Source organism: Physeter macrocephalus, chromosome 12, assembly GCF_002837175.3.
Source record: "Physeter macrocephalus isolate SW-GA chromosome 12, ASM283717v5, whole genome shotgun sequence".
Taxonomy (NCBI): Eukaryota; Metazoa; Chordata; class Mammalia; order Artiodactyla; family Physeteridae; genus Physeter; species Physeter macrocephalus.
The window spans coordinates 45,108,824-45,131,845 of NC_041225.1; the positions used below are offsets into that span (position 1 = coordinate 45,108,824).

The 23,022-nt window shown below is 39.7% G+C and overlaps 2 protein-coding genes across 4 annotated transcripts in view; one reads left to right on the forward strand and one right to left on the reverse strand.

Moving 5' to 3' along the window:
• Window positions 1-23,022, forward strand: part of HADHB (hydroxyacyl-CoA dehydrogenase trifunctional multienzyme complex subunit beta) — a 39,589-nt gene that overhangs the window by 5,782 nt on the left and 10,785 nt on the right. For all 3 annotated transcript variants that reach the window (XM_024119070.3, XM_028497002.1, XM_028497001.2), the window contains exons 2-7: window positions 222-296; window positions 404-448; window positions 10,263-10,362; window positions 14,836-14,880; window positions 19,338-19,437; window positions 22,738-22,825. In XM_024119070.3, coding sequence (XP_023974838.1) covers window positions 230-296; window positions 404-448; window positions 10,263-10,362; window positions 14,836-14,880; window positions 19,338-19,437; window positions 22,738-22,825 — 445 coding nt within the window. In that variant the 5' untranslated portion in view covers window positions 222-229. The remainder of the gene's footprint in view (window positions 1-221; window positions 297-403; window positions 449-10,262; window positions 10,363-14,835; window positions 14,881-19,337; window positions 19,438-22,737; window positions 22,826-23,022) is intronic.
• On the reverse strand, window positions 7,119-9,445 carry LOC112063643 (tRNA wybutosine-synthesizing protein 3 homolog). Its single transcript, XM_055089075.1, has one exon. It carries the CDS (start codon window positions 7,899-7,901, stop codon window positions 7,284-7,286), a length of 618 nt encoding a protein of 205 aa, XP_054945050.1. The 5' UTR covers window positions 7,902-9,445; the 3' UTR covers window positions 7,119-7,283.

A 23,022-nucleotide genomic window follows, 5' to 3' on the forward strand; every position in this document is an offset into this window, starting at 1 on the left:
ATAGGTCCTTGTGAGGATTAGATGGGTTAATGCTTAGATTAGTGGTTTGCATACTATGTCAGTGTAGCTATTATATTATTAGAGGAAGGGTAGTTGGTAGTAGAGTAAATTTTAAAGTATTTTATAGTAGTCATGGATGAGATATCAGAGATCATAGACTACACTCTAAGCTACAAATTGTTCAAATAACCCAGAAAGTCTTTTTGTTCTTCTCTTTTTAGATTTAAGAATGACTTCCCTCTTGACTTACACTTTAAAAAATCTTCCCAGTACATCACAATGGGCCCTCAGATTTTGTAAGTTTCATTTGTTCTTTCTTTTTAAGATTAGATTTGGTTGTGTAAGCATCTTGCACAGGCATGGAATTGTACTGCTTTTTTAAACACTTTATTTTGTCTTCCAGCTATGAGACCTCTGAGCTGTTCCTCCCAGTTACAAGCTGCCACAGGTACCGTAATTTGTAAAAAAAAAAAAAGTCTGATTTAGAAGTTAGATTCTAGAATCTAAATTTTTGAATTTTGAATAAAAACCAAAACTAGTTTGCTAACTCTCCCTTTTTTTGAGCAACATGAACATCACTGTTGCCTTTAAATTAAAACAATATAGGACCAATCAGTAACGATAGTACATGGTGTAGGGTGGGCTTGAGGATATTGACAGGAGGCTGCTTTCTGGGATGTGGAGCCTGATGGAGTCACAGAGGTTCCATGAACCTTACTGGTCAGTTTAATTAGCTACTGGCTGTCAGTCCTAGAGATGATTAGCTTACAAACACTCTGGAGACTGCTGTGGAGCCAAAAGGTAACTTTTTAAACTTTCAGTGACAGGCTTCTCTGTTAATGAATATCTTCTTAGTCCATGTGCAAGAGGATGCATACATGAAATAGGTGTGACTGTGGAACCAGTTAATAACAGAAGGTTGTTTAGTCAATACGAAATGAAAAAGGAAGGAAATTTGTTGATTTTATATGGTCTTTTAGACCCTTGGTAAAGACTTCTTCACTATTGAATACATACTTTTGCAGAACCTACTGTAGGTATGTATCTTCACTGGCCAGAGCTAAAAACACCCAGACACGTTCTCCTTGCCTGGGTCCTGTATTGACTATGACTTCTGATTTTGGTTTTATTATGGGGTTTCTACTTGAATAATAACTTAATAGAAAAAAGCATCTTACTAGGATTCAGAAGACTTCTGCTCTGTTCCAGTTCTACTTCTTTCTGGGCAGTTTGGCCTTGAACCGATCACTTTACTTCCCTGTGCTTTAGTTTCTTTATCTAAAAAAGAATAATAATTTTAGTCTTGTTAACCTCAAGTAGTTATGAAGATATCTCACAGCACTTTGAAAACTGTAAACTCAATATATGTACAAGATGGGAATTCCCTGGAGGTCCAGTGGTTAGGACTCTGTGCTTCCACTGCACGGGGTATGGGTTCGATCTCTGGTTGGGGAATTAAGATCCCGCATGTCTCGTGGCTCGGCCAAAAATATATATATATATTTTTTTATATATATATGTACAAGATGATATTTTTATATTGTTTTACATAAGTATATTATCAGGGGTTTGTTGCCTAATCTCACTTGGAAAAGTTTCACATTGTCATGTCACAAATATATTTTCTGTGGCCTCTAAATTCTAATTAGAATATAGATTTGTATAGGCTCACAAAGAATAATTCCTTTCTATCTCATTTCACCTTTTCCCTAATTCTAATGGTCACCCAGGACTTTGCAGTCAGACAAATAGATCTGTTTTTTTGCCAACCGGAAGAAGGTCACATTGAATACCAACAGAGGGAAGGCATTTTTCTGGCATATAGAGTATTCTTCTTTATATTGCTCTTAAAGTGTTTTGTGTTTCTGTCTCCCCAACTATGTTGTGAGCCCTTCTGAGACTTAAGCCTTTTAGAGTCCCTGGTGTCTAACACTGTCCTAGCGAATTGTGTTAACGTTGATGGTGATAGTGGTGCAAGAGGGCACATGATGAGACAATGGAATGTGACCAGCTGATTTGAGGGGAGGGAGTGGGAATGTACCCATGCTGAACAGGTTTTAGGTTGCAATAATTTTGTAACTAATTCCTCTTGAATTTCATGTGAATATGCTTGACGGTGCTGTTAGGATGAAGGAATTAGCATAGAGGGATACAGGTTTATTGATGTTTCCAGTCATCAGATTGACTGGAAAGGTGTCTGATGGAAATTTTGACTTATTCAGTGGCTATATACTATGCATCTTCCTTGACTTAGAATAAGATTACATCCTGACAAATCCATCGTAAGTTGAAAATATTGTAAGTCAGGACTTCCCTGGTGGCGCAGTGGTTAAGAATCCACCTGCCAATGCAGGGGACACGGGTTTGATCCTTGGTCCGGGAAGATCCCACCTGCCACAGAGCAACTAAGCCTGTGCGCCACAACTACTGAGCCTGCGCTCTAGAGCGCGCAAACCACAACTGCTGAGCCCACGTGCCACAACTACTGAAGCCCATGCACCTAGAGCCTGTGCTCTGCAACAAGAGAAGCCACTGCAATGAGAAGCCTGCACACCACAAAAAAGAGTAGTCCCCTCTTGTCACAACTAGAGAAACGCCCATGCTCAGCAACAAAGACCCAATGCAGCCAAAAATAAATAAATAAATGAATAAGTTTGTTTTAAAAAAAAAAGAATATATTGTAAGTCAAAAATGCATTTAGTACATCTAATCTACCAAACATCGTAGCTTAGCCTAGCCTACCTTAAACGTGCTCAGAACACATTGGGCAAAATCATCTAACACAGGCCTATTGTATAATAAAGTATTGAATGTCATGTAATTTATTGAATATTGTACTGAAGTGAAAAACAGAATGGTTGTATGAGTATAGAATGGTTGTAAGTGTATTGGTTGTTTACCCCTGTGATTGTGTGACTGACTGGGAGCTATGGCTCACTGCTGCCCAGCATCATGAGAGAGTATCATACCACTTATTGCTAGCCTGGGGAAAAAATGAAAATTCAGAATTCAAAGTATAGTTTCTACTGAATGTATATTGCTTTTTCACCATCCTAAAGTTAGAAATTCATAAGTTGAACCATGGAAAGTCAAGGACCATCTGTTTATCTATATATCTATGTCCACAGACATACATATATATAAAACAATGGTATAATACATGGCATGTCTTCTCTCTGCTTTGATTGATTTTTTTTTTTTAATGAAAGGTTTTTTTGTTTATTTATTTATTTTTGGCTGAGGTGGGTCTTCGTTACTGTGCGCGGGCTTTTCTCTGGTTGCGGCAAGCGGGGGCTACTCTTCATTGCAGCGCGCGGGCTTCTCATTGTGGTGGCTTCTCATTGCGGAGCACAGGCTCTAGGCACGTGGGCTTCAGTAGTTGTGGCATGCAGGCTCAGTAGTTGTCGCTCACAGGCTCTAAGCGCAGGCCCAGTAGTTGTGGCACACGGGCTTAGTTGCTCCATGGCATGTGGGATCTTCCTGGGCCAGGAATCGAACCCATGTCCCCTGCATTGGCAGGCGGATTCTTAACCACTGCGCCACCGGGGAAGCCCTCTGCTTTGATTTTAATTGTGTATGTGAAATACAGAATGTATATGTCAGCCATAGAATACTAGGTTTGGAGTTGGGAGGAGTGCTTGAGGTCATCTAATCTAGCTTCCATATTTGCAAAAAAGAAATTTTTGTCAGAGCAGGGACTAGAACCCAGGTATTTTAATCCCCTATTCAGATTCTTATACTACATTGCTACTGAGTGCCCATAGCACTGTGGAATATATAAAAAAGGGCCTTTGAGAAAATTCTGATGTGATTAGGAGCCAGTGTGCACATGAAACAGAATTAGAGTCCTTTGGGTGACTGTTCAATATATAATGAATATTATTTTTAAATGCGACTTCTAGTATTATTTTAATTACTTTATAATATGCTAAATTGTTTGGCCAATTTTTGCCCCGTAGGTTGCCATAGAAGTTAAGAGGCAGGAACTACAGGTAGCTGTAGTTATCAGGAAAGGCTTTATTTAGGAGGTGGAATGTGAACTAGGCCTTAAGCGTAGGTAAGGATTAGACGGACAGAAAGGAGCCACTCAGATGGGAGGGTATATGAATGAAGGCAAGGGGTGTGAAATGAAGTCAAGGCTGTGAGGGACTGGGGGCTTGCTCATCTTGCTACATGTTGAGAAGTGGTGGAGAACGTTTTTGGATCATTCAGTTGGAACCAAGTAAAGCAAGGAATTTGTTAGAAGAGTAAGGAATTTGTTAGAAGAGTTAGGAATTTGAATTTTATCTGAAAGTGTGTAAAAGGAACATGCGGTCAGTTCTTAAAAAGTGGAATGATGTGATGGTATGTCATCTGACTTTTCCTGTCATCACTTTATTCTCCCAAGGTCAGTCACAAGTAATCTGCAAATCTTCAAACTTAGTGGCCTTTTTTCAGTCCTCATTCTCCTTGAGTGTTGAAATATTTGACCATCCTCTGCTCCTTGATACTCTCCTGCCTTTGCTTTCATGTACTGTTTTCTCCTCAGTCTCCTACTACCTCTCAAGTTTACCATCTGTCCCACGTTTTCTCTCTGCCCTCTAAATGTGGGGAGATCACAAAACCAAGTGTCTTTTATTGTGAGTAAGGGGCCCACTCAAGTTAAGGATAAGAGGGCTTGAGTACTACAGCTAGGGAGGTATTAGGAACCAAGCAGCTCTAGGGGCAGCCACTTTGTCTCAGTCATGGCCACATGGTGTGTCACTTTCCTGGCCTTCCTGCTTCTCTTTATATTCTTCACTCCTCCTGCTGGCTTCTTTGCTCACTCAGGGTTTTTGCTGCCCCATAACTCTGACTTAAAAATCATTTCAGTTTATTATCACCCTGGTTCTTCCTCATGGCATTTTTTTCAGCTTAAACTAATTGGTATTTTTCTCCATGCTTTGCTTAGATTCCTGTGAGAGAGAATCAGATGCAGCTTATCACTTGTAGGTAGATGACATGGGTTACTGGTTGGCCACTCTATGGATTGACTTCAGGTAGTCAGGTAGTACCCACCCTGAATCTAACCAGCTTGGGGTGTGGGCTTAGGGACAGGACGTCTATGATTGCCCCTTTGCAGGGACTCTAAGCAGGGCAGCTCCATTTAGAGGGGGCTATGGGTGAGCAGGCACTGCAAAATATGTCTCTGCTTTTCTTCTGGTTTTTTTTTTTTTTTTTTTTTAGGGTAGAAAGCGAGATTTATTTACACTGCAAGGGAGCAGCGGGCGAGACCAAGAGGGGTCTTCCCTGGGGGAAGAGAAACTGGGCTTCTTTTTGGTCCCTTTTGGTCACCCTTGGGTTAATGTTCTACCCATATGGTGGTTAGGGCTGCGTATGTCATGGCTCAATCTTCCTGGTATACCAGCTGCTTGTGACCATTGGTAATTTCCATTGGGGGAGGGTGTGATTGTCTTATCTTGAAACAACCTCCCCAGCCTAACATGGCTGTTCTATTGTTACGCTCCACATTTCCCCCCAACAGATCAGCAAAGTCAAATCACTGACATCTGGGTGACAACATCATCTCATGCTGCTTCTGCTGAGAAGGGGCAATGTGGGGTCCTGGTTGGCTTTGCTGATCAGCTATGGGGCTGTGGGATAGTGTGTGAATAGAAATTTGGGGGGCTTCCCTGGTGGCGCAGTGGTTGAGAGTCAGCCTGCCACGCAGAGGACACAGGTTCGTGCCCCGGTCTGGGAAGATCCCACATGCCGCGGAGCGGCTGGGCCCGTGAGCCATGGCCGCTGAGCCTGCGCGTCCGGAGCCTGTGCTCCGCAACGGGAGAGGCCACAACAGTGAGAGGCCCGCGTACCGCAAAAAAAAAAAAAAAAAAAAAATTTGGGGAGGCCTGTTCAAGAGTAGTCAACTATATTGATTCTAGAGGTTGGAATCCTTGTCTTGTCACCATTTGTAGCTTGATGGAATGAAATCGTTTTTGTAGTGACTCACTTGAAGTACCTGGAAATGTTGGTGGATCAGGATGGACGGTCCTCAAGGGAGGATGGAAAGAGAAGGGGAATCTCACAGCATTCCTGGATTCGCCAAGCCGCTGCTGCCGACTGCACCAGGCGTTGGAAGTGAGGAGTACCAAGGCCAGGGCCAAAGGACACTGCCACCCGATTAGGCAGGGACGGTTAGTCGGTATGGGACTGGGTTTTAGGTCCACTGAAGAGTCGCCTTGGCCAGGATACGCAGTCCCCGGTCTCCAGGGACCTCAGACCATCGGCAGTGTTGAAGAGGAGAAAAGACCATTCCCAGAATGTTCCCCTTAGGACGACAGCAAGTTGGAGTCTCGTCCTGGAGGCCTTTGGGTCCCACCAAGGAGTAGACGTGGCCATTTGCCCCGAGTCAGCAGGCCGATCGCTACCTGTTGGAAGACGGATCAGAAAAGGCAGAGAGAGGAGAGAGCGGTCTGGTCCCCGTACTGGCCATCAAAATGCCACAGAGTGCAGCGATGGGGCTGGCAACATGGGTGGTAAAAGAATTTACCAAGCCAGAAGTGAGGGTAGAAAGCGAGATTTATTGAGTACAACGTAAGGGAGTGGCAGGAAAGACCAAGGGGACATCTGCCTCTTCTATATTCTAAAATGCATATATATCATGGCTCTCCCAGCTACACCTCACTTCTCTTTGGAGCTTTAGTTTTGCATTTCTAGCTCTCTGTCAAATGTACATATCCACCTGAGTGTCTCTCCATCACCTCAAAGTTAGCATGTTGAAAATTGAGGTCACTTTTCTTCCAAAACCAGTTCTTACTCTGTGTAGAATAGCTGGGTTTTCTTAGTCTCTAAGCTTCCTTTATAATCCTCTTTTCCTTTCTTTCTATATCTGGTCACCAAAATACATAGTCTTCCTTTATAAAATCTCTTGTATTGGTCCCTTCCTTTCCATTCACAATGATACTGCCTTTATTTTGGCTGTTAGCACCACATGCTTGTTTTTGCTACAGTCTCCTTGATAATCTCCACGTGCCTTTGTCTCCTTCACCAACCAATTAGAGCTGCGAGGAGAATTTTTGTACCCCATTTTATCATGACTCTTAGCTTTCACTACTGTTTTCTTTTTTTTTTTTTTTGAAGCATTAAAAATCATAATTCACAGCTATTTTTAAAAGCTAAGGGTTTCCCTAAAATATAGAGAAAAATTAAATCTTGTTTTTCTGAAAGGCTGTTACACTCAACAAACTAAAATACTCCTATAAAGAGCAGCTTTATAATGTATCTATTAGAAACATTATTCTACAAAGACACTTCAGAACCAAATCTCAGTAATCTTCGGGGAAGATAGTAACACTGATTCCTGGATCATCATGATCATCATTTTCAAGTTCTTTATTATTTTCTTCAGTAATATATTTGCCACATGCTTTTTCTGGGTTTCTTTTTTCCTTGTGAGTATATGATGAGTTATTTTTCTCTTTGATTTTCTCTTTGGGATATGAGATCATAGAAATAGTTTCTTTTTCCAAAGCATGTTGTAGGCAGTTGTAAAACCTTTCAATTCTCTTCTTGTTTTCCTCCATTTTTTGATTTGCTATCTTTATCAGGAAGTTGATATATTCCTCTGTCACCATCAGTTTTCCTTTATGGGTCAATGGAACTTCTAAGCCATGTGTGCTCCGGACAGCCACATCATCTTTCACACAGGGTTTGTGTGTAACCAGTAGCCAGCAACAGTTTTGTTTCTGAACCTCAGAACCATTTATACCCCCGTCTAGGAGGATGATGCGGCCAGCGCAGGAACTGGTGGTGAAAAACTGTTCTCGCCCATTTAGGAGCTGCACAAGCTCTACCACATCCTCGTCCACACTGCCTTTCCGGCTGAGGTCCGCTTTGCTCAGACACTGTGCCTTCCATCTTCTGAACTCTGCGCTATGATCCATGCGACGAGGGAGTCAGGGTCTGTGCTTTCACGTTAGCCCACTACTGTTTTCTTAAAGTTGGTTGTAGATATTTATCATAAATAGCTCTCTATGACATAAGTGGGTGTGGTAAGGTGATTGTTAAAATTTTATTCCCAATTCTTTAGGATTTTTCTCTATCTCTGGTAATGAAGGAGTGGTGATAGGAGATGAATTTCAACATTAACAGCAATAAGAAAAGAATGAGACACATGTAGATACACAAACACAGAGATCTTCCAGCTATATTGTTAAGTCAGAAAAGTAAACATAGGGCTCCCCTGGTGGCACAGTGGTTGCGCGTCCGCCTGCCGATGCAGGGGAACGGGGTTCGCGCCCCGGTCTGGGAGGATCCCACATGCCGCGGAGCGGCTGGGCCCGTGAGCCATGGCCGCTGGGCCTGCGCGTCCGGAGCCTGTGCTCCGCAACGGGAGAGGCCGCAGCAGAGGGAGGCCTGCGTACGGCAAAAAAAAAAAAAAAGAAAAGTAAACATAATACACAAGTGTGTGCATGTACATGCATAAAAAGAAAAAAAGTGGTAAAGTATATACACCAAATTAGCAGTATCTACCTCTGGGAAGGAAATTACATGGCAGCAGAGGACATAAAGAGGGAACTTTAGTTTTACTCTCCATATTTTAGTTATGTTTATTTTTCTTTTAACCACCAGGATATGTTCATGTTTTATTTTTTAATTAAAACATTAGAGAAAGTTTGCTCTCTTTTTAAAAAATTTATTTTATATATGTATTTTAGGCTGCGTTGGGTCTTTGTTGCTGTGCACGGGCTTTCTCTAGTTGTGGCGAGCGGGTGCTACTCTTCGTTGCGGTGCACGGGCTTCTTATTGCAGAGCACGGGCTTCCGTAGTTGCGGCTTGCGGGCTGTAGGCGCACAGGCTCAGTAGTTGTGGTGCACGGGCTTAGTTGCTTTGCGGCATGTGGAATCTTCCCGGACCACGGCCTGAACCCGTGTCCCCTGCATTGGCAGGTGGATTCCTAACCACTATGCCACCAGGGAAGCCCCAAGGTTGCTCTTTTGATGTTAGAAAATAACTAGACAAACTGAGCCAGAATTCAGGAAGCATTCTGGGTTTTTGTAGAATGGCAGTAGTCACCAACCAAATGCCTTTATTTCTACATAGAAAAGCAAGAATATTAAGGTATATGAAGACTAAACGATATCAGTCATTGTAACTTCTAATATTAAGGGCAGACTTAATTGGTTGCTTTCAGTGGAATAGATTGTCAAACATTTCATTAAAAAAAACGCAAAAGGGCTTCCCTGGTGGCGCAGTGGTTGAGAATCCGCCTGCCGATGCAGGGGACATGGGTTCGTGCCCCGGTCCGGGAGCATCCCACATGCCGCGGAGCGGCTGAGCCTGTGACCATGGCCGCTGAGCCTGTGCGTCCAGAGCCTGTACTCCTCAATGGGAGAGGCCACAACAGTGAGAGGACTGTGTACCACCAAAAAAAAACCCGAAAACAATTCGTTAATGGCATAAACAACCTTATCATTAGGTATAATCTCTGTATTTACCTTAAATATTTTTTGGAAATTTGTAAATGCTAGTTAATTTCTTACTTTTTTTTTTTTTTTTAGTTGAAGTGGTTTGGTAAATGACAAATGCAACTTGGCATTGAATGATATAATTCTTCTTAGAATGTCTGTCTTTAAAAATGTAAAAAGTCATTTGACTTCATGTAAGGGGACATGGGTTCGTGCCCCGGTCCGGGAGCATCCCACATGCCGCGGAGCGGCTGAGCCTGTGACCATGGCCGCTGAGCCTGTGCGTCCAGAGCCTGTACTCCTCAATGGGAGAGGCCACAACAGTGAGAGGACTGTGTACCACCAAAAAAAAACCCGAAAACAATTCGTTAATGGCATAAACAACCTTATCATTAGGTATAATCTCTGTATTTACCTTAAATATTTTTTGGAAATTTGTAAATGCTAGTTAATTTCTTACTTTTTTTTTTTTTTTTAGTTGAAGTGGTTTGGTAAATGACAAATGCAACTTGGCATTGAATGATATAATTCTTCTTAGAATGTCTGTCTTTAAAAATGTAAAAAGTCATTTGACTTCATGTATTTTATTTTATTTTTTTAAGATTTTTTTGATGTGGACCATTTTTAAAGTGTTTATAGAATTTGTTACAATACTGCTTCTGTTTTATGTTTTTGTTTTTGTTTTTTTGTCCTCGAGGCATGTGGGATTGTAGCTCCCTGACCAGGGATCGAACCCTCACCCCCTCATCGGAAGGTGAAATCTTAACCACTGGACTGCCAGGGAAATCCCTGACTTCATATATTTTAGTTAATTGTTCTTTGCACTTTCTCTTAAAGCTGTCCAGACGAAATCGAAGCAAACCTTAGCCAAACCCAACATAAGGAACGTTGTGGTGGTGGATGGTGTCCGCATTCCATTTTTGCTGTCAGGCACTTCGTAAGTATGAAATGATTTTGTTACATGTTCTTTCTTTCTGTCTTTTTCTTTTTTCTCTCCAGCTGTATTGAGGTGTGGTTAGCAAATAAAAGCTGTATATATTTAGGTTGTACACAGTGATTATTTTTAAGGTATTCAATGTGATGATTTTATATATATATATATGTATATATATATATGTATATACATTGTGAAATGATTACCACAGTCGAGTTAATTAACACATCCATCACCCCATGTACTTTATATATTCCTTTTTTTTTTTTTTTTTTTTTTTTTGCACTGTATGCGGGCCTCTCACTGTTGTGGCCTCTCCCTTTGCGGAGCACAGGCTCCGGACGCGCAGGCTCAGCGGCCATGGCTCAAGGGCCCAGCCGCTCCGCACCACACGGGATCTTCCCAGACCGGGGCACGAACCCGTGTCCCCTGCATCGGCAGGCGGATTCTCAACCACTGCGCCACCAGGGAAGCCCCTATATATTCCTTTTTTTAAGGCACTTTCAAAAGGGATCTTTGTCAGTGTAACCCAGTAGGTAATACTACTGCTAGTGGACTAATATATGAAAAACATTTTCATGAAATTAATATAGAATAAGTCAAGCCAGTGGTGAAATAATGTGACAAAATTTGTTTTTTATCCATTCTCCTGAGTAAGCCTCATGTAGTGTTAGATTGAACCAGTCATATTTTAAAAACCTAGTGTGGGGCCAGATAGTTTGCTTCTAACAGAGATATCCTTTCCTCATCTGAAGATAAGTACTGTACATTGTTTCTGTGCCTCTTCAGAAGTTTGAATATGGAGAACTTGGGCCCATGGGCATTCTGAAGAGCTTTTAATCTGTGGCTTTGGTTTCCTGGAAATTTTCAGAATTGGAGTTGATGGACTGGTCCAAACCCTGGTACAGCACAACCCCAAATATATGGAATAAAAATGATCCTAGACCAGCCCTCAAGTTCCCCAGAACCAAACTTCTGTTCTCCCTAGACTTTTCTCCTCCTTTTTTATCCCCAAGTGAGGCCCAAGCTGTCCAAAAGTTGACGATGGACTTTGGGAACTAGGTGCAAACTAAATGAAACATTGGTTCTATTCTGTTTAGATTGTTTTATTGTTTGTATTTTGAACTAGCAGTTACTAACTTAAAAATATTGCTAGGGAATGTCAGGCATCTGCTAAAAATAACGAGACCTTTCTGTACTAATATGGGAAGATCTTGAAGATATGTTAGGTGTAAAAAGCAAGGTTCAGAGCAGTGTGTATAATGCCACCATTTGTGGAAGATACAGACCTGTGTGTGTGTGTGCGCGCGCGCATACATACACAAACAATAAACGTTCATTTTTAAACGATGGTTTAGAACCTAGAGAGTATTTTCTTATATAAGTGAATGCTGGTGAAGTTTCTTCATTCACCCTCTTCTCTCAATATAGTATTATAACTTTCCTGTACTGACACAACAGCAGTAAGAGTAAGAATCTGAAGCTTTAGCAGCAGTGGAGTGATGAGAGGGGACTCCTTGTACTCAGCAGTAACAGGGTAGGAAAAGAAAGTTCCATCAAGAGAAGAAAGTTCTGGGCTAGGAAGACCAGTGTTTTGTAAGGGCTGTTTGTATACTGTGTAGAAGTTTGATTCCAACTGTTTTACTACCTGTTAAAAAAAATACAAACACGCTCAACTATATTATTTACTTACATTATTTAAACATTTGCTTTGATAATTGGTATTTGCGTGAAGTTTGAGATATTCAGCACATTAGCATAGGATTTATTCCTTTTGTTGTGTTTTATTATTGTGTTTTAGTTTAATTTAGGATGCTAATTGAGAAAGAAGATAAAGTTCATGAGTAATTTAGTGACACAGAGAAGAGCTTTGAGTAACGTAAGAAAATATAGTTAATAGAGAAGAAAGAATAAGAGTTTTAAGGCAATATTCATGTACAGAACAAAAGTGACCAAAAAATAATATAGAAGGAAGAATTTATAAAGAAGACAAATAGTTAAGTCATATTATTAATCTTATGATTGAGGTGACAAATGAGTCTTCTATAATAGAAGATCATTTTCTAGGTAGAAAAAGATCTTTTTCTGTTTAATTTGAAGAAGCTTTGCTTTCAACTTGAGTGATATTTGAAAGACCAGGTTTTTCTTAGAGGTAGAAAGCACTTTGGAAGCACTCCTAGGAGTACACTCCAACAGTGACATTTGGGAGTCTGTCAGGCATCCTGGTAGAGAGGGGTATAGGAGCATGAGAATAAAGATTGTAAAATGCTAAATAATTATGGTTCAGACATGTTAAAACTGACACACAACTTTTTCCCAAGTTATTCTGCTCTAAATTTGAGGGAACTGGTTTTACCTATGAAAGATTTTTAAAACTACTGATGATTCTTCTGTGATTCAGAGTAAAAATAAAAACATTTTTGGATTTTTTAGGTTTTAATTTTTAGCAATTTAAAGAATGAATATTCTTATTTAATCCAATGGTTAAATCTTTGACTTAAAAATAAAGGGAATTTATTTTTTAAATTTAAATAGAGTTCACATCCACATCTTGGTTTCTAAATACCCATTCTTCAATAGAAGGAACCAGGCTTCCTAGAAGAATGACTAGGTCTGGGCCAAAAAAAAAATACAAGATGCACCTGGAGCATTTTGGAGTACCAGAAAGTAAAGAAGTGCTTAAAAAAAAATGGAGCATGTCAATAGGACACAGGACCGGGAATTCCCTGGCAGTCCAGTGGTTAGGACTTGGTGCATCCGTTGCCAGGGGCCCGGGTTCAATCCCTGGTCAGGCAACTAAGATCCTGCAAGCCGTGCGGCTCCGCCAAAAAAAAAAAAGAGACAGGACCAACCTAAAATAACTTTCAATGACAAAACCTGGAACAATTTAATTAATAAGTTATGATGGTATTATACCATAACCCAAAGAATACATCAGATATCTATGAGTTCAATCTGATATAAATAAATGATTGAATAAAAAATAAAAGGGCTTCCCTGGTGGCGCAGTGGTTGAGAGTCCGCCTGCCGATGCAGGGGATGTGGGTTTGTGCCCTGGTCTGGGAAGATCCCACCTGCTGCGGAGCGGCTAGGCCCGTGAGCCATGGCCACTGAGCCTGCACGTCCGGAGCCTGTGCTCCACAACGGGAGAGGCCACAACAGTGAGAGGCCCGCGTACCGCAAAAAAAAAATAAATAAATAAAATAAAAATAGAAAGGACAAATCTTTCTTAAAGAAGAATTTCAATAAATACAGAAGGAATGAGGAAAATAAATAAATCACCATTAGAACACCACAGGAATAATTGCTGCAACCAGGATCTACGAATGAATGCTAATATTAGTGGGTGAGAAATGTTAAGAAGAAACAAGATATTTGCATAGCCTCAACTCTCTCCCCTCAAGTATTTATTAACTACTGTGATGATTTTAACATGTGTCCATAATTTCTTTGTTACTTTTTCCACTAGGAAGTAGAGCTTAATTCTTCTCCCCTTGAGTAAGGGCCAGAGTAGTGACTCATTTCTAACAAATTGAGTTCAGAAAGGGAAAAATAGTGAAGAAAACCATACTTTAACCCAGTGATCAAGTTAACATCACCAGCAATAAGTCATGTTGCTATCACATACACTCTGATAAGAAGCAGTGGGAAGGGCACTTTACCTCTGTGATACACTTCCCTCATATCCATAACCCCAGTCTGCCAAGTGTCAAGGTCAAGAAAGATAAGGAAAGACTGAGGAACTGTCACTGATTGGAGGAGATTAAGGAAGCATGACAACAAAATGCATAGAAGCATGACAACAAAATGCATAGATTAAGGAAGCATGACAACAAAATGCTTAAGGCCATTTTACTGGAACAGACCAGTAAAAGGGCATTAGTGGAAAAACTGGTGAGGTCCAGATAAAGTTAGTAGCTTAGTGAATTGTATTGTGCCAGTATTAATTTCTTAGTTTTGACAAGTACATCATGGTTATATAAGATTAGCTTTAGAGGAAGCAGGGTAAAGGGTATACAGGAACTCTATCTTTCCAATTCTTTGTAAACCTCAAATTACTTCAAAACAAAGTTTTCTTAGAAGTCCTAATATATTGCTCATGTCCCTTGAGACATCACAAAATAAATAATGAATTTTTTAAAAATAAAATAAAGGAGAACTTAAAAGGTGGGGTTTAAATAAAAATATTTTATTAAATAAAATATTAAATGTTAAATATTTAACATGTGTCATGCTGAACAATAAGACAGTGGGCAAGATTCTTGTTCGATTCTTTTCCAGCTCAAAAGGAGTCGAGGCTTGCCAGATTTTTAAGGGTGACAAATAGCAAAGTCATACTATTTCTTCATTTGGAATGATGTTAAGTGCATTTATAGCATCACATGTTAGATTATTTCTTTAGGTATTTCAAACAGAATGAAAAACATTTTTTATTAAAGCTCTAGGCTTTTGGTTTAAATTATGTTCTTTCCCCAGATATAAAGACCTGATGCCACATGATTTGGCTAGAGCAGCGCTTTCGTAAGTAAATGCAGTTTCATTTTAGTTCGTACTTCATTAAAAGCACTTTTCTCCAGTTTTTACACTTGAAATAGCATGTTTAATGGAATTTCCATATCTAAGATATGTTAACTTTTATGTGGTGAGCAAAAACACTTAGTAGATTTTACAAGATTCATTTATTCTTCATTTTAGCCATAGGTGCTACACAAATTCAAGCAGCTGGTGAATGTCAGCGACCTTTATTTTGTAAGCGTGACTATTTCTTGGCATGACAGTATTCGTTAATGAGTACTGTAGCTAGCTGCTAGCTACAGTTGTAAACAGTGTAGGGCTAGATTGATCAGGCTAGTCCTACATTGATCAGGCTAAATACAATACATATATTTGATGATTATCTTAGAAACTTCATACTGTATGAGGATAGCTGAACAAATTATGCAAATACAGATGCAAAACCTGTGTATACAGAGGACCAACTGTACTATGCCATTTTATTTAAGGGACATGAGCATCCTCAGATTTTGGTATCCCTGGTGGGATGGGGATGTGGTTATTTATCTAGAAAAAAGCCTAGAATGAGACCTGAAGGTTCCTGTGCAAACCAAATAAAAATGTAAAATTGGATGTGGTTGCATGAGATTGAGATGGAAGAATAATTTGATGAGAGTCAACATGTGAGGCATTATCATTCATTGATGCTTTGCCTTTGTGTCTTTAAGCAGCCACAGGTCTTTCATAGTTTGAAAAAACTCTTCTTTGCACCTTTCTGCCCATCTTGTTTTGTTTGTTCTCTTCCTGCCAGCCTTTAAGAATGAATGAAAGCAGCAGTTGCTTTTCTTTTCTTACTATCCATTTATTCTCCTTAATCCCATAATTGCTTCCATTCCCATTGCTCTACAGTAACTATACTTTGGAAACTTCTCTTAATAATGACTGTAATCACTAAGCGCACCAATTTTTTCTCAGACCTCAATGACTTTGTCTTCTACAGCATTTGACACTGTCAGCTGTACTTGAAACTGTCTTCCTTTGACTTCATGTTGCGCCATTATGGTCTTCCTTCCATTTTCTGACTGATTCTTTTCTCTTCTTAAAAAACTGGATCCCTTCTTCTGTCTCTTTTTTAAAGGTATTTTGTAAGTTTTAGTCCTTAGAACTTTGCATTTCTCTGTATGCATGCTTTTCCCTAAAAATCTCATCTACTTAATCTTTATTTTTTTATGTAAAGGACTTCCAAATCTCTAAATTTGACCTCTTTTCTTAGGTATCTCAAGCTCAGCGTGTAAAAAATAAAAATTATCTTTTCCCTGAAGCCAGCTTACTTTCCTATTCCTGATAATGGTGCTATTTCTGATAATGGTCCCAGGCTGGAGATTTACAGGTTTTTCCCTGTTTTAAAAAATGTCAACTATACAATAAAATTCAAAGTGAACACCTAAATACCCCTCACTTAGCATTAATGTTATTATTTTGCCATGTTTTCTATAGCTATATGGTTTGAAGCATTTGACATTGTTTCAGGCATCTTGATACTTCAGCCTTAAATTCTTCAGCTAGTACTCCTAAGAATGAGGACCTTCTCTGTTATCGACAGTTACCATTACCATAGCTAAGATGATTATGATTGTATGATAACTTCTAATATCCAGTTCATAGTCAAATCCCCCTCACTTGTTCCAAGAATGTCCTTTCTTTTAATTTTTTTTTTTTCCCAAACCAGGACCTGGTCAAAGTTCATATTACAAATGAACATGTCTCTTTGGTCTCTTTTAATTTAGGATATCCTTCCACTCCACCCCCCATGACAGTGACTTTTTGAAAAAACCAGGCCAGCTGGCCTGTAGAATGTCCCACATTCTGGATGTTTCTTCGTAGTAATATTTAACTTTCCTCTGAATTTCCTATAAACTGGAAGTTAGATCTCTAAGCTTGATTAGATTCAGGTTAAACATTTTTTGGTAAGAATGCTTCATAGGTAAAGTGCATGGGTATTGCATCATGTTAAGAGACGCATGATGTGTAATGTTAAATCTAACCACTCGGTCATGGTGATCAGACCACTAGATCTCTTGATTATAAAGGTGTATTTTTTTCCTTTGCAATTAGTAAGTCACCTGTAAAGTGATATCTTAACACCATGTAAACATCTTGTTCCCCAACAACCTTTGACCAAATGGTCTTAGCATTCATTGATAATTTTTGCCTGGATTAGTTATTACATTAGAGATTACAAAATTATGACTTTGATCATTCTTTTATTCCTCCTATATTTATTGGTTGGTATTTTTCTGTAAAGAACAGCTTTCCTTTTTTTTTTTAAGTGATGTGGACTTATAAATTTTTATTTATTAATTGTGTTAAAGCCAAGCTTGGTCACTGTTCTTTTTGAAGCTCAGATTATCCCATACTTTATCTGTGGGAGTTCCTTCAAGTTGGCTCCTATGACCCTTTTGTTTTTTGGTATAATATTGTTTTTTGAGTGTAATTTGCCTACAATAAAATGCACATATTTTTAAGTATATAGTTTTTTTTTTTGTTTTTTTTCGGTACGGGGGCCTCTCACTGTTGTGGCCTCTCCCGCTGCAGAGCACAGGCTCCGGACGCGCAGGCTCAGTGGCCGTGGCTCACCGGCCCAGCCGCTCCGCAGCATGTGGGATCTTCCCAGACCGGGGCACGAACCCGTGTCCCCTGCATCGGCAGGTGGACTCTCAACCACTGTGCCACCAGGGAAGCCCTAAGTATATAGTTTTATGAATTTTGTCAAATGTGTACACCCTTGTTCCTGTTTTTGCTATGGTCCCATTAATCTTTGAGTGCTTTCTTATTTTTGGCACAAAAAAGATCAGAGAGGTTCACTTTGTACTTTTCTTGCCTTAGACCTGGCCTCAGTCATTTTTTAAAAAGTTAATACCTTTAGGACTTCTGTGGTGGCACAGTGGTTAAGAACCCGCCTGCCAATGCAGGGGACACGGGTTCGAGCCCTGGTCCGGGAAGATCCCACATGCTGCGGATCAACAAGGCTCGTGCGCCACAACTACTGAGTCTGCACTCTAGAGCCCGCGAGCCACAACTACTGAAGCCCGCGCACCTAGAGCCCATGCTCTGCAACAAGAGAAGCCACCGCAGTGAGAAGCCTGCGCACCGCAACGAAGAGTAGCTCCCGCTCGCTGCAACTAGAGAAAGCCCGCATGCAGCAACGGAGACCCAATGCAACCAAAAATAATTAATTTTTTTAAAAAAGTTAATACCTTTGCTAGTAAATGGCATTTACAAACCAAGTCTGAGTTCAAGATGTTCTCGTTCCTACTGGAGTGTTATTGCTTCTAGTCTCTATCAGTGATCAGAACTAGAAAAATACGTTATTTAAATTGTGTTTATATTGATATTTTAAATTTAACATAACTGGGATTTTACTCTTTAATTTTCTGTTTGTTTCTCTTTTCTTCTTTTTTTAAAAAAATATTTATTTATTTATTTGGTTGCACCAGGTCTTAGTTGCAGCAGGTGGGCTCCTTAGTTGTTGCATGCAAACTCTTGGTTGCAGCACGCATGTGGGATCTAGTTCCCTGACCAGTGATCGAACCCGGGCCCGCTGCATTGGGAGCTCGGAGTCCTAACCACTGCACCACCAGGGAAGCCCCCTCTTTGATTTTTGACTGAAAACTTTGGTTTATGTATCTGTTTTATCCTATTTCAATTTTTTTTTAATTTTTTTATTGGGGTATAGTTGATTTATAATCATATTAGTTTCAGGGGTACAACATAGTGATTTAAAATTTTTATAGATTATATTCCAAATTATTTATGATTCTTCCTATTTAACTTCTCATTGCCAATTGAGCATCAAAGTTTGACTTTTTAAATTAGACTTTAACTTCTTTGATAAGGTGCCACATGCTTGTCAAATTAAGGAAAAGATACAATCTCTACTCTTAAATCCAAAGTTAACCTTTTTTTTTTAACATCTTTATTGGAGTATAATTGCTTTACAATGGTGTGTTAGTTTCTGCTTTATAACAAAGTGAATCAGTTATACATATACACATGTTCCCATATCTTTTCCCTCTTGCCCTCTAGGTGGTCACAAAGCACCGAGCTGATCTCCCTGTGCTATGCGGCTGCTTCCCACTAGCTATCTATTCTACGTTTGGTAGTGTATATATGTCCATGCCACTCTCTCACTTTGTCACAGCCTACCCTTCCCCTTCCCCACATCCTCAAGTCCATTCTCTAGTAGGTCTGCATCTCCATTCCCGTCTTACCCCTAGGTTCATCATGACTTTTTTTTTTTTTCTTAGATTCCATATATATGTGTTAGCATACGGTATTTGTTTTTCTCTTTCTGACTTACCTCACTCTGTATGACAGACAAAGTTAACCTTTTAACCAAAGTTAACTGTAGTGCTTTATGTGATGATCTATGGCACTATCTTGAATGTATGAAATATTTCTTTGCTTTGGACTTCTGCTGGCAGGGGTTTGTTACATCGGACCAGTGTCCCAAAGGATGTTGTTGATTATATCATCTTCGGCACAGTTATACAGGAAGTGAAAACAAGCAATGTGGCTAGAGAGGTGAGTAAAATAAACTTTATATTGTTTAAAGATTGATAGAATCAATTTGAGTTTTAATTAATGGAATTTACTCTTTAAAAGTTTTTAAAATTCATTAAAGTTATATTTGACTTAAATGTGATTTTACTACTTGAATTATTTTATATTTAAAAGAATTATAGTGGGCTTCTCTGGTGGCGCAGCGGTTGAGAGTCCGCCTGCCGATGCAGGGGACGCGGGTTCGTGCCCCGGTCCGGGAGGATCCCACGTGCCGCGGAGCGGCTGGGCCCGTGAGCCATGGCCGCTGAGCCTGCGCGTCCGGAGCCTGTGCTCCGCAACGGGAGAGGCCACAACAGTGAGAGGCCCGTGTACCGCAAAAAAAAAAAAAAAAAAAAAAAAAAAGAATTATAGTATAAATCAAATGACGTACACTATACTAGAATATATTTATACAAATCAATTATTTGAGCTGGTTTGTGATATTTTAGTTTGTTTTCTCTTAGGAAAATAGAGATTATGGCAAAGTATGGCTGATGTGACTTTTAGTAATGCTAGATATTGTGGCCTGTAACTTAAAATTTCAACATTTTACAAAGAACTTATTTCATAACACGGTTTTTGTTGGAGGTAGCCTTGCTTACTCATTTGTTCCCTTTGACTAGATGACACATGGGCAGTTTCTTTTTTAACTGTTTCACAGGTGTTTACTTTTACCCTAGTTGGCAAAGCTCCATGTAGTGTTTATTGGCAGCTGAGATAATGACAGGCCTTGGAACTTCTGCAGCATGTTCTGCAGGCATTTCATAATGCATAGTCCAAAAACGTTTTCTGGGCTTTGTTTCAATTCAAAAGTGGCTATTTGGGTAAAGCTGGCTTCAAAGCACATTTCAGTGTGCTAAGCATTTTCTTTATTTCTGGTTTGTGCTTGCCATATTATTGTGTTCAGTGTAGTTGGAAGGGCAGTAACTTCCACCACTGTCAGCCAAGAGAAGGGGAAATGAGCAGGACTGAAAGTATTTGTTTTGTCCCCCCTTTTTACTCATCAGTATATGTTAAGACTGCTGAAGGCCTGGTGTTATCGAAGTCCTCCATAATCAGCTACTGTATATTGTAAGGGAGGCAGGAAAGAATTAAGAACAGGAAGAGGGTTTTTTTTCCTGTCCTGATTTTTTGTTTTTCACTGGACCTTCACATTTCTAAATGTATCAAATATGACAACTTCATGAGTATATCAACATTTTCAACTTTTATATTCTGAAAAAAACAAAGTGACTCTTCTAAGAGCACTTAAAAGGTAAATATTAAATCTGTTTCAGTTTTCTCTATATTTCTGTTCTATCCCAACACTAAAGCCATAATGCTTTTTTTTCTAAATTTTTTTCTGGAAATTTTATATCCATATGCAAATCTCAGCTATTGATTGACATGTGGTAGATCCCTCTCCCAGCCCTGTACTAATACTAAAGGCTAAATTGAGGGGATATGTTATGTCTCTCTATAGTTGTTTTGTAACCTAAAGGCTACTGTGACTTCCAGCTAGAAAACTTTAAGCACCTGTTGTCTGTATTAATAGTGTAATAATGAAATCCTGAAAGGCTTCTGCTGCTGAGTTCCCATGAACCTGACTTCACTGAAAGGCCTCAGCATACTTCCCTGCTCTCCAACTTAACTAAGAGGCATTTTCCTCCTTTCCCCTCATTGTACTATCTAGAGCCTAAGCTTGCCTTGAGAGCTATTCAGACTTTAAATAGAAACATGTAGACAAGGTTCACCAGCAACCACTTCTATTTAAAGTTACTTCAGTCTTGAGAGTCATCTGGGGCCAAGGTTGTGACACAGGCTAGAAAGGACCACGTGAGGATCAGGCCGCTACAACCTCAGTGCCCTTTACACTTGCCCCACTGGGAAGCTTTCCTCCCCTTCCCCTTGGAGACTTGCCTCTCTCTTCCTTTTGGGTTGGTTTACATTGAGAGGCTGAGGTGCAGTTGCCAGCGGGTAGTTTTCAACAGTGTTGGGCACTTAGTATCAGGCCTCACTGGAAGGACCAGAGTAAGGTCATGTTGCATGTACACTACTGTAACACATTTCTGTCCCTATGGATTATGGTGAATGGTGGTAAATGTGGTAACTAGTATAGGTAGTATAACTATGAAGATAAAAATCAGTTAAGAAACAGAACCCTTTAATCTCAGCTTTGGAAACATGTTAACCTTACCAAATTATAGAAAATCTTGTATTCTGAGGATAAATAGTTTGAGAAAAAGGCCACTAAAAATTAATTCCCTTAATAGGAACTAGAATTTCATAGTAAATGATGGTGGTGGGGGAGGTGAGCTGTTGAGAGCTTTGTTTTTAAAGTGAAAATTTAATATTATAAAAGTATTTTATTTTTGCACCTATGCATTAGTTCTTTACATAAACAAAAATGGAATCAGGCATTCATTGTTTTTTTGGCAGCATAATTTATTCAATAAATAGTATAATAAAATAATAGATGTCCTCATGTCCATTTTTAGATTAAAGGAGGGCCTCAGTTTTTCTCAAGGCCCCTCAAATTACTCTTTTGAAGCACCTCTTGTGTTATCATCCTGACCAGTTTTCTCATTTCCAGTTGTTAACTGGTCTAACCCTTATTTGTCAGAGGCTCATTTGAGGCTCAGGCAGTTTTCCAAAATTTCTTTCATCAACTTGAACTCTTGCATGTTTGGCGTGTTTTCCAGTTCCTCTTTGTGTTGGATCACGGTGTACCGTCTGAAATATCAGGCAGTCAGCGAAAGTAGAGATGTGTGTAAGCAGGCAGGGACCTGTGTGGGAATCTGTTCATGAGGAGTCAGTTCTTCAGAAATTATTTTCATGTTTGATGACTTTGCTTTACTACTAAGCCTTATAACTGCAGGAACATAGGTCATGAGAACCCCACACCAAGATATAGGTCATCATTCCCTCAACTGTGTGTAGCAGGTTTACTTTAGGTTTACTTGCAAATTTAAACAAGTTAAAATCAAATTACATATTAACGTCCTTAAAGCTCTGAGAAAAGCATTGCTAAGAAATTAGGTGAACTGCAAGACTGTGGTAGGCTTGTATACCACACTAGAAAATGGCTACAAGGAACTTGGCAGAGTGCTTGTCAGTTAATGGCTAGACGAAAAATTAGGAAACCATTTCTGTGATGTGCTTAGTTTTATTTTAAATATTACTCTATGGATTACTGAAGGCAAATCCTTTTCTGATGTACCATACAGTGAAGTATTGCTTAAAGCACCATTTACACGTAGCACTGCCTTCATAAGCGATCCTTTGATTCACTGTTTCCCGAAGGCTGCCCTCGGAGCTGGCTTCTCTGACAAGACTCCTGCTCACACTGTCACCATGGCTTGCATCTCTTCCAACCAAGCCATGACCACAGGTATGGTTTTTTGACCGCAGGAGGTACATGTTGGTTCTCCTTTGTCTTTTATATGATCATTAAAAACTACTCTTAACAGAAATAAGTGATCTCTGTGTGTTTCAAAAAATAAGGTAATGTTTAAATTTTTTTATTTTTGACAGTAGTTCTCAACCCTTTTTCCTGCCCTCCGTACCTGAGGACCACAACCATTCTTG

What these genes read in the sequence shown, in the direction of transcription:
- LOC112063643 (XM_055089075.1), bottom strand. Translation starts at nt 7,901, where the DNA reads ATGGATCATAGCGCAGAGTTCAGAAGATGGAAGGCACAGTGTCTGAGC.